The 12,640-nt window shown below is 39.2% G+C and overlaps 1 protein-coding gene across 1 annotated transcript in view; it reads right to left on the bottom strand.

Annotated features, from left to right (window-relative positions):
• Positions 1-12,601, bottom strand: part of FAM102B (family with sequence similarity 102 member B) — an 81,637-nt gene extending 69,036 nt beyond the window's left edge. Inside the window, exon 1 of the mRNA XM_021690133.2 lies at positions 12,465-12,601. Coding sequence (XP_021545808.1) covers positions 12,465-12,601 — 137 coding nt within the window. The remainder of the gene's footprint in view (positions 1-12,464) is intronic.
• Positions 12,602-12,640: the final 39 nt, after the last annotated feature.

Here is a 12,640-nt window from a genome sequence, read left to right as displayed (position 1 = left end):
CTGAATAGCCAAAATAATCTTGAAAAGAAGAACAAAACTGAAGATACACAATCCCAGATAACAATATATACTACAAAGCTGTAGTAATCAAAACAGTATGGTACTGGCACAAAAACAGACAAATCAATGGGACAAAATCGAGAGCCCAGAAATAAACCCATGAGTATTTCGTCAATTAATCCTCAACAAAGGAGGCAAGAATTTGCAATGGGAAAAAGACAGTCTCCTCAACAAAGGGTGTTGGTTAACCTGGACAGCTACATACAGAAGACTGAAATTGAACCACTTTCTTACACTATACACAAAAATAAACTCAAAATGGATTAGAAACCCAAATGTGAGACCTGAAACCATAAAAATCCTAGAAGAGAGCACAGGCAGTAATTTCTCTGACATCAACCGTAGCAACATTTTTCTAGACTGTCTCCTAAGGCAAGGAAACAAAAGCAAAAACAAAATAGTGGGATTACATCAAAATAAAAAGCTTTTGCACAGCAAAGAAAACAATCAACCAAACAAAAGACAATGTACTGAATGGAAAAAGATATCTGCAAATAATGTATCTGATAAGGGCTTAATATCCAAAATATATTAAGAACTTATACAACTCAATTACCTCCCCCCAATAATCCAATTAAAATAGGTGGAAGACATGAACAGACATTTCGCCAAAGAACATACAGATGGCCAACAGACACATGAAAAGATGCTAAACATCACTCATCATCAGGGAAATGCAAATCAAAACCACAATAAGATATCACCTCACACCTGTCAAAATGGTTAAAATCAAAAACACAAGAAACAGGTATTGGAGAGGATGTGGAGAAAAAGGAACCCTTGTGCACTGTTGGTAGGAATGCAAACTGGTGCAGCCACTGTGGAAGACAGTATAGAGATTCCACAAAAAATTAACCATAGAACTATCATATGATCCAGTTATCACACTTCTGGGTATTTACCCAGAGAATATGAGAACACTAATTGGAAAGGATATATGTACCCTTAGGTTTACTGCAGCATTATTTACAATAGCCAAATTATGGAAGCAGCCCCAGTGTCCATCAATTGATGAATGGATAAAGAAGATGTGGTGTATTTGTGTGCTATAAAAAAGAATGAAATTTTGCCATGTGCAACAACATGGATAGATCTAGACAGTATAATGTGAAATAAGTCAGTCAGAAAAAGACAAATACTATATGATTTCACTCATATGTGGAATTTAAGAAATGAAACTATGAACAAAGAAAAAAGACAAAAAATCAGTCTTAAATATAGAGAATAAACTGGTGGTTACTGAGGAGAGGTGGGTGGGGGAATGGGTGAAATAGGTGATGGGGATTAAGAGTGCACTTATCATGATGAGCACCGAGTAATGTATAGAATTGCTGAATCACTATATTCTATACCTGGAACTAATATAACACTATATGCTAATTATACTAGAATTAAAAAATAAATAATTAAAAAAAAGAATTCTGGGATGGGAGGACGGAGGGAGTCCAAGATGGGAGCCTAGGAAGATCCTGAACTCTCACCTCCTCCCACAGATATGCCAAATCTATAGCTACATATGGATCATTTCTCTCTGATAAAGATCTAAAAACTAGATGAAGTACTCTCCACAACAAAGGAAAAAGGGACCCACATCAAGATGGGTAGGCGAGGCAGAGACACAGCCTTACAAAAAACCCCCCAAAAACCCACTTCTGGTGTGGTGACACAGAATAGGGATGGATCTCACCAGACAGACACTTCTCTGGAGGAGTCAGGGATTGGTGCTCCACAATGGGCCCCCAGTCCCTGCGATGTGAACCACGAAGATGAGCCCCTGGAATGTCTGGCTTGTAAAACCAATAGGTCTAATAGGTAAAACTGTAAAACTCAATAGGTCTGGGAGTCCCAAAGTGCTATAGGAAACTGAGATTCCACTCTTGGGGGGCTCATGTACAGTCTCACTCACCCTGAGACCCAGTGAAAAAATAGCAGTTTGAAAAGAGGCAAGGTTTTGTGTGGGAGAGATTCATTTGCTGATCTGGGGGCATTGGTTGGAGGAGTAGGGGACAGTTTAAATGCTTCCCAGATATGGATGAACTGGTAGACACCACTGTTTCACTCTCCACACTGCCTACCAGCACAGGTGGGTGACCTTGGATGTAGTACCCTCTCACCGTCTTGCTGGGATGGGTCGGGTGAGCAGTCATGGCACATGCTGAGACCAGAGAGCATAAACAGTTGTGGAGTTCTCCTGCTTCCTAGCTAAAGTCTGCCAGCACTGGCTGTTGCAACCCATCCCTGCCCTCCCCTGGCTGGGGCTGGCAAGTGTGAGTAGTTGGGGCATCCTCCCACTCCCAAGCCTAAAGTCAGTGCATGCACACAGACAAGGCACTCACTCTCTTGCTACATTGCTGAATACTACCAGTGCAAGAAGTCAAGACATTTTCCCACTGCTTTTCTAAAGCTGGGGAGTGTGTCCAACCCCCTACACCTTCCAGTTCCTTTACTAAAGCCAGTGGGCATGTGCAATCCATATAGGGGACATCTGTTGATTGTCTGACCCTGGTGGCCAAGAGGACCAGTATTCTAGAGCTCCCCAGGACTGTAACAGTCCAAAAGACAGCTCTTGGTAGGCCACTATGCCCTGGGCACTACAAAGACAGCAGACTGAAACACAACCCTAGTCTTCCTGTGAAAAAGGCCTATTTACCTAGCCTGAAGCTTCAGCCTGAGGGATAGGCTTCAGGTTTCCCACACATCTAGAGGCTAAGGAGGCATATCCAGGGAATGTAAGCAGGGAAATACCATCCTTGTGCATCCCACTAGCCTTGCTACAGCTCAATGAGCCTTCCCAGATTTTTGCAACTGTTGCCCAGGGTCAAGATCTCCTGGTCTGGAGGCTAAGAGAGATTATGACTGTGGCTCCATTGGATTTTTATATATTTGCAAACTTTTAAAAGCTCCTGCCTGAGGGTCTGACGTCCAAACAAGGTGATAAATGAGATTCCTTCCCTTGGATCACTAATAGATCTTGGCACAACCTCAATAACAGGGGCATATCAAGAATAAATCAGGTGGCTTAGATAATCGCAAAGGTTTGAGAGACAGCCAAGAGTTAGGGCAATGTTGAATGAGAATGAGCATCACTTACACAAGGCCACTCCTTCAAGATAGAGAGGTAGCTGTTTCACTTAATACATAGAAAAAACACAGAGAGTCAAGTAAAATAAGGAAACAAAGAAACATGTTCCAAATAGAAAAACAAGACAAAACCTCAGAAAAAGGCCTTAATGATATAGGGATAAGTAATCCACCTAATAGAAAAATCAAAGTAATGGTCATAAAAGTGTTCACCAAACTCTGGAGAAGAATGGATGAACACAGTAAGAACGTCAACAAAGATATAGAAAACGTTAAAAAAAAGTACCGACAGAAGTCACAGAGCTGAAGAATACAATAGCCAAACTGAAAAATATACCACAGAGGTTCAACAGTATACTGGATGAAGGAGAACTATGGATCAGTGAACTGGAAGATAAAGAACTGGAACTCACCCAAACAGAGCAGAAAACAGAAATGAGAATTTAAAAAATGAAGAAATTTAAGGAATATCTAGGACAACATCAAGTGAAATAATATTTGTGTTTTAGGGGTCCCACAAGGGTAAGAAAGAGAGTAAGTGGCAGAACACTTACTTGAAGAACTATGGCTGAAAACTTCCCTAACCTAGAGAAGGAAACAGACGTCCAGGTCCAGGAGGTCCAGAGAGTTCCAAATACAATGAACCCAAAGAGAGCTATCAAGACACATTATGATTAAAATAAAAAGTTAAAGAGAGAATCTTAAAAGCTGCAAGAGAAAAACAAAAATTGTTATGTATAAGGGAAACCCCATAAGGCTATCAGCAGAAACTTTGCAGGTCAGAAAAGAGTAGCATGAGATATCAAAGGGCTGAAAGGAAAAAAAAAATTTCCAACCAAGAATACTCTACCCGCCAAGGTTATCATTCAGATTTGAAGGAGAGATAAAGAGTTTTCCAGACAACCAAGCGAAAGTTCATCACTAGTAAACTGGCCTTACAGAAATATTAAAGAGACTTCTTTAAGCTGAAAAGAAATAGAACTAATTAATAATAAGAAAACATATGAAAGTAAAAATCTCACTGGAAAAGGTAAATATACAGTAAAGGTAGTGGACTAATAACTTATAAAGCTATTAAAAGGCTAAAAGACAAAAGTAGTAAAATTAACTAAAACCACAAGAATTAGTTAAGGGATTTATAAAATTAAATGGTGTAAAAAATGACACCAAAAACACAACGTGGCAGGGGAGAAAAAAGTGTAGGGTTTTGAACATGTTCAAATTTAAGTTGCTTTCAATTTAAAATAGACTGCTATATACATAGGATGATATATGTGAGCCTTATGGTATCCACAAAGCAAAAACTTATGGTAAATACCAAAAGAAAATTAGAAAGGACTCTGAACACAATACTAAAGAAAGTCATCAAATCACAAGGGAAAACAGAGACAAGAAAAAAAGAGAGGAACTACAAACACCAGAAAACAATGAACAAAATGGCAGTAAGTACATACCTATCAATAATTACTTTAAATGTAAATGGACTAAATTCTCCAATCAAGAGACACAGAGTGGATGAATAGTTTAAGAAATAAGACACATCTATATACTACCTACAAGAGACTCACTTCAGAAGGGCGCACAAAGACTGAAAGTGAAGGGATGGAAAAAGATGTTCCATGAAAATGGAAACAAAAAGAAAGCTGGTGTAGCTATACTCACATTGGGCAAAATGAACTTTAAAACAGCCTATTTATAATAAAAATGATTAAGGGCACAACCCAGCAAGAAGATATAACATTTATAAATATAAATGCACCCAACATAGAAGCACCATAATATCTAAAGCAAATATTAACAGACCTGAAGAGAGAAATTGATAGTAATACAATAATAGTAAGGAACTTACTTACATCACCACATTTATTTACACCCCATTACATGAATGGATAGATCACCCAGATAGAAAATCATTAAGGAAATATTAGCCTTAAATGACATATTAGACCAGACAGACTTAACAGATATACAGAACATTCCATCCAAAAGCATCTGAATACACACTCTTCTCAAGTACACGTGAAACATTCTCCAGGATCAGTCACATTTTAGGCTACAAAACAAGTCTCAATAATTCAAGACTGAAATAATATCATGCATCTTTTCTGACCACAATGGTATGAAACTAGAAATCACTTACAAGAAAAAAACTGGAAAAACTACAAGTACATGGAGATTAAACCACAGGTTACTGAACAACTATTAGGTCACTGAAGAAATCAAGGGAGAAATAAGAAAATACCTAAAGATTAATGAAAACAGAAATACAACATACCAAAATCTATGTGATACAGTAAAAGTTGTACAGGGAAAGTTCATAGCAATACCTCAAAAAATAAGACAAATCTCAAATAAGCAATTTAACTTTACACCTAAAGAAAGAAGAAGAACAAATGAAGCCCAAAGTTAGTAGAAAGAAGGAAATAACAAAGATCAGAATGGAAATAAATGAAATAGAGATAAAGAAGACAAATAGTCAATGAAACTAAGATCTGGTTCTTTGAAAAGGTAAATAAAATTGACAAACCTTTAGCTAGACTCCCCAAGAGAAAAAGAAAGATGGCTCAAATAAATAAAATCAGAAACTAAAAGAGAGGGCACTTGGGTGGCTCAGATGGTTAAGCATCTGACTCTCGATTTCGGCTTAGGTCATGATCTCAGGGTGGTGAGATCAAGCCCCATGTTGGGCTTTGCCCTGGGCATGGAGTCTGCTTAAGATTCTCTCTTTCCCCCTCCCTCTGCCCCTCCCTCCCTCTAAAAAAAAAAATTAAAGGGGAGAAGTTACAACTTATATCACACAAATATAAAGGATCATAATAGGCTACTCTGAACAATTACATGCCAACAAATTGTAGAACATAGAAGAAATGGATAAATTCCTAGAAATTTACAATCTTCCAAGCCTGAATCATGAGGAAATAGAAACTGAACGGACTAATTACTAGTAAGGAGATTGAATGATGGCTTCACTGGTAAATTCCATCAAAAATTCAAAGATTAATACCTATCCTTCTCAAACTCTTCAAAAACAAAACAAAACTGAAGAGGGAAAGCTTCTAAACTTAATTTTATGAGGCCAGCATTACCCTGATATCAAAATGAGAAAATGACACCATAAAAAAATAAAAGAGAGAGAGAATTACAGGCCAATATCCCTGGTGAACATAGGTCAAAAATGCTCACAAAATATTAGCAAACTGAATTCAACAATATATTAAAAGGATCATATACCAAAATCATATGGGATTTATTTCAGGGATTCAAGGATGGTTCAACATCTGCAAATCAATCAACATAATATACCACATTAACAAAATGAAAGATAAAAAGCATATAATTGGCTCAATAGAGCAGAAAAAGCATTTGACAAAATTCAACATCCACTTAAGATAAAAACTCTCAACAAATTGGGTACAAAGGGAATGTACCTCAACATAATAAAGGCCATAAACGACAAAACCACAGCTAATATCATACTCAACAGTGAAAATCTAATTTTTTTAGGGGAGGAGGGGCAGTGGGAGAGGGAGAGAGAGAATCTCAAGCAGGCTCCATGCCTAATGCAGAGCCTGATGTGGTGCTCAATCTCACGACCCTGAGATCATGACCTGGGCTGAAATCAAGAGTCAGACACTTAATCTACTGAGCCACCCAGGCACCCATCAACAGTAAAAATCTAAAACCTTTTCCTCTAAGATCAGGAACAAGACAAGGATGCCCACTATACTCATTTTTATTCAACATAGCATTGCAAGGCCTAGTCACAGCAATTAGGCAAGAAAAGAGAAATAAAAGGCATACAATTTGAAAATGAAGGGAAACTGTCACTATTTACAGATGACATGATACTATAAATAGAAAACCTTAAAGACTCTACTAAAAAACTGTTAGAACTAGTAAATGAATTCAGTAAAGCTGCAGGATGCAAAATTAATATATAAAAATCCATTGCATTTTTTTTTTAAAGATTTTATCTATTTATTTGAGAGAGAGAGAGTGAGCGAAAGAGCACAAGCGGGGAGAGCAGCAGAGGCAGAACAGAGGGAAAAGCAGACTCCCCGCCGAGCAGGGAGCCCAACGTGGGGCTCAATCCCAGGACCCTGGGATCATGACCTGAGCCAAAGGCAGACGCTTAACTGACTGAGCCACCTAGGTGCCCCAAAATCTGTTGTATTTCTCTACAGCAATAACTAAGTAGCATAAAGAGAAATCAGGAAAATCATCCCATTTATAATTGTATAAAAAAGAATAAAATACCTAGGAATTAATTTAACCAAGGAAGTGAGAGACCTATACACTGAAAAGGATAAGACACTGATGAAAGAAACTCAAGATGACATAAATAAATGGAAACATATTCTGGGCTCATGGACTAGAAGAATTAATATTGTTTAAATATCTCTACTTCTCAAAGCAATCTATATATTCAATGCAATCCCTATTAAAATTCCAGTGAACTTTGTCACAGAACTAAAACAAATAATTCTATTTTTTTTTTTAAGATTTTATTTATTTATTCATGAGAGACAGAGAGAGAGACAGAGGCAGAGCGAGAAGCAGGCTCCATGCTGAGCAGTGAGCCCGATGCGGGACTCGATCCCAGGACCCTGGGATCATGACCTGAGCCGAAGGCAGACGCTTAACCGACTGAGCCACCCAGGCGTCCCTAAAACAAATAATTCTAAAATGTGTATGGAACCACAAAAGACCCTGAATAGCCAAAACAATAACATTGAGAAAGAAGAACAAAGCCAAAAGTATCACACTACCTGATTTCAAACTATACTACAAAGCTGTGGTAATCAAAACACTATGACACTGACATAAAACCAGATTCATAGACCAGTGAAACAGAACAGAGAGCCCAGAAATAAACCCATGCACATATGTTCAATTAATTTAGGACAAAGTAGGCAAGAATATATAATGGGAAAAGGACACTCTTCAACAAATGGTGTTCAGAAACTGGACATGCAAAAAAAATGAAACACAATGTGCAGTGAACTAAAATCTTGAAAACATGAATACATATTCTGGCCAAAGGGAAGAAATCCTTTCAGCTTGTTTACAAAGTAAAAGATCCAATACACAGATGTGCTCATTAGCTTCCCAGACACTCCCTGAATTCACATGGTTTTTTGCCACAGCTCATGTGAAACATGGGAAAGTATTTAGCTATGAGTACAAAAAAACATGAACAAAATAAGGCAAACTTGGAAATCCTAAAAATACAGGAAACTTTTCTTCTTATTCCTTTATTAAAGCAGACCAGAAATGAAACTTGTTCTGACAGTCTTAACAAACCTCAAAAGAGATTTAAATGCTTTTACAAAGGAAGCATGCACTTAAAAAGACTTAGTGTAATTTTCTGTCTTTTTGAAAGGTTCAAAAATATTTTATTAGGCAATAATTTGATTTCAGTTTATTAGATTACTATAATCATACATGTATTTTCTGTATGTTTTATTAACTATGGTATGTAAAACCTGACAATTTTAATAACATTTATTACAAATAAACACCTTCTAGTCTTTATATTTTTTCTAACCTCTTCACTAAACACACTGTTCCAGCAGAAACTGGATCCTTCTAAAATTAATTTTCACTACTAATCTTTAAAAGGGCAAAAAGGGTAAGGAAATTCTAGGTGAAAAGTTCAGTAAGCAGGCTTACTTACAATAGACCAGAATCTAAGAAACTCACAATAAATATGTCTCCAAGTGCATATCACTCATTGTCATCTCAATGTGGTGTGTCTAACATATAACCTACCTCCTTGTATCCTCCCCCACAATACACTATCAACAAATACACCTCACACATACCGTGATACACCTCAACAAAACAGAACAAGACAAAGATTCTTCTTGACTTTCTTACTCTGTCATGTCATCAAGGCCTTTGTCATAGCATTATGTTATCAGCCACTTATATGAAAAACCTACAAGTTCAGGTACTTACTAGCTCCTGCCTGGGTTATTTTAACAGACTCCTAATTTGTCTCCCCATTTCTCGTCTATGACAAACATCAGCCAACTAGCCAGTTTAAATACCACTTTAATCACAATAGAACTTAGTTCAAGAATCTCAAATTGACTTTTATCCTATGAGCAGTGGAAAGCAAACTATAATGGTATTCAAAGTCTTTATCTTCTGCTTCTGTTCAATGTGAACTCTCTCTGCAGTCAGGCTGAGCTATCACCAGCTCCTACTGGTGACCTGTTCAAGCTGTCCTCTCATCCTCACTTCCTTGTTAATGCAAATTAATCCTCCCAGCACGTTCCACTGGAAAGCTACTGTGGTTTTGTTTTTTGTTTGGTTGGCAACAGTTTTTTATTTTAAAGATTTAAGATTTAATTAATTTATTTATTTTAGAAGGGGAGGAGCAGAGTGGGGGGACAAGGAGACTCCACACAGAGCGTGGAGCCAGATCAGAGCTTGATCTCAGGACCAAGATCATGACATGAGCTGAAATCAAGAGTGGGACATAACTGACTGAGCCACCCGGGCACCCCTTATTTTTTAAAAAATTAAAATCTAGCATTTATTTATTTTTATTTTTTTAAAAGATTTTATTTATTTATTTGACAGAGAGAGACAGCAACAGAGGGAACACAAGCAGGGGGGGTGGGAGAGGGAGAAGCAGGCTTTCTGCTGAGCAGGGAGCCCGATGTGGGGCTCGATCCCAGGACCCTGAGATCATGACCTGAGCCGAAGGCAGGCACTTAACGACTGAGCCACCAGGTACCCCGAAAATCTAGCATTTAATCAAAGATGCAATGCCTAGACTGGCATCCAAGAATTAAAAGTTATGCAATTTAAAAATAATTCCTATCCTTTAGGTGTTTCAAGTTTTCTTTCTTTTTTTTTTGTAAAATGAGGTAGCTTTTTTCAAACCAACACTTTTGTAATTGTCAGGATAAAGGAATTAAGTATCAACATCTTAAAGGAAGCAAACCCTCTTGGACAAGCGCCTTGTCTTCTCTTTAAATGTTGATTGGGTGTGGATGCCTGGCTGGCTCAGTCGGTTAAGCGTCTGCTTTCGGCTCAGGTCATGATCCCAGGGTTCTGGGATCGAGTCCTGCATCAGGTTCCTGAGGAGCCTCCTGCTCTCCCTCTCTCTGACAAATAAAGAAATCTTAAAAGAAGAATGTTGATTGGGTGCTAGAGCACTGTGATAGCTGTTTTTGGTACATCACCTTACTAAATCCTCATAACAACCCTATATGCCAGTGATGGTTTCTATTTTATACATGGAAACTTTGAGAGGCTGAATAACCCACCCAGGTTTATCATGGTGCAGTTGGGATTTAGATGCAGATCTGCCTCATTATAAATCCTTGCTCTTAGCTTTACACCAACCACCTCTACCTAACAAGGCACAGGCTCCTTATTATAAATCATTTCCCTCCAAACAGTAGAGGTAAGGCCACATTGTTGTCGGAAGAGAAAGCGGTAAGTTGAACCCAGGATACTCCGCTTTTTCCTTTCCAATTCTTGCAAATTAGAAATCGAATTATACCCCCTGCTTGTTAAAATCATTAGGAAGCTCCCCATTCAGCACAGCACATAATTTTCTCCTTCATCTGGCATCAGTCTGTTTGAAATTAGACAGACCCGTATCAAGATCTTGACATTTTACTTACCACATCTGCAGGCCTTGGGAAAGTTAAGCTTTCTGAGTCTCAGTTTATTCATCCACAAAACGGGAATCCCTACCTCACAGGTTTGCTCTGAGAATGAAATAAGATAATATACTTAAAGGACCCAACCTACATGTATTTGCTGAATAAATGACTGCCTGCAATACTGGAATAACTGACTTGCGAGTAGCAAGCCAAATCAATAATCTGAGGGAGAATGAGTTAAGAGAGAGGTGCCCTGACCACCAGGTGTCACCAGCGACCCAGAAGAGCTGGTCTAACTGCCAGAAGTGGCGGGGTGGGACCCTGCAGCAAACAGGGTAAGACAGTCATTTGCACCTACAGGACATTCAAGAATTGGTTTTGGCTTTTCCACACTTGAAGAGCTGGTACAATATTTGCTGCACCATTTTAAGTCACACTGTTCTCTCACCAGTATGTTAAAAATGATTGTAGTGCAATTAATTAGCTGAATAGCCACAAAAGATCTGGCAGCACAGTTTAATCTTAAAAAGTATCCTTGGCTAATTTCTTTAATTCTGAGAGTCGATAATGCTTTATACATCCTTTGCTTTGGCCAACTAGCCATTTACATTTTCTGGCTTCTATAGGCTTCAGTGTTGCCACTGCAGACAATTTTCTGACCCCAATTCCACAACCCATTGACCTTATTTCCTTTACACTAATAGGGATGACAGGTAAAAAGAAAGAATATTTTTAGGGTAAAAATAAAGTCTATGAGCAGTAAATTTAGGCAAAATAAGCATTAACTGTTAACCTCTTACCTTGATCTCAGGAACTTAAAAATTCATTTTAAAAGTTTCTGTAAATTTCCTATTTTCTTAAGGAACACTTACCTTACAGCAAATCTGTCAACCTACCAAATAGACCTTACATGACTCAAGGAACACTATCACCCTTGGCTTCATTCTGTAACCTGCCAATGACTCTCCCTGAGAGTGCCCAGGGGCTCATTTCAAAATGAGGGCATGTCTGTGCTCTCCTTATGGTTCTAGTTCTAAGTCCTTCACATTGAGAGCCACCAGTGGCCACCTCAAGACTGGTAATTCAGTGAGTGTTAGCGCGTAACTGCAGACGCAGCTCTCTGATGAGGCACAGACTCTTGTCTCATCTGCCAGGGAACACTTGACTCAAGTCAAGCCTGATCGGGCCTACCCTGGCCGCATCCTGGGTTTCGGAGTCCCCAAGTAAGCAACAAGAGAAAAGGAGTTACGCCAAACACAGGTTTCTGTTCAGAGCCAGGGCTCTTGGAACTCAAGCAGTTTGCGTTATTTTTGTTTTTGTTTTAACAACAATTCAAGTTCCACTTTGCATTTCGCAAATATGGAAATGTCTTAAGATAAACCAGAAGTATTCTCTCCCTTCTGGCCATTGCTCCCATTCCCAGAGAATTTAGGAGGGTGGCGCAGATACCGGGAACCATCTGGAATCAGGAAAGCAGGAGCCAAGCCCAGCTGAGATGGACCCATTTGCGAAGCACTTTGTGCAGATCAATAAACTCCTGACTGATTTCAGACTGGTCCCTGGAGAAAGAGAAGCTCGCGAGGCTGGCCTTCCCCCTGGAGCAAATGGGCCGAGGAATGACAAGCAGACCATCGAAGAAACCCCTGCCGGGCAGGCGCGGGCGCAGCGGCTCGTGGGGCGCGGAGGGCGCGTTACCTGGGGGACTCTGCGGTAAAGCTGCCGCCGTCCAGCAGCCGCATCTTGCAGAAGAGGACCCCATTGACGAAGGGCACCGAGGAGAGCTCCTCCAGCTCGAAGTCCACCTTAAACTTAAACTTCTTCTTCTTCATCATCATGAGAGCCAGACGCCGGCGAGCGGGGTGCGGGGGCGC

Source organism: Neomonachus schauinslandi, chromosome 4, assembly GCF_002201575.2.
Source record: "Neomonachus schauinslandi chromosome 4, ASM220157v2, whole genome shotgun sequence".
NCBI lineage: Eukaryota > Metazoa > Chordata > Mammalia > Carnivora > Phocidae > Neomonachus > Neomonachus schauinslandi.
The sequence above is the reverse complement of the archived record's forward strand: the minus strand, read 5'-3'. Positions and strand labels throughout refer to the sequence as shown.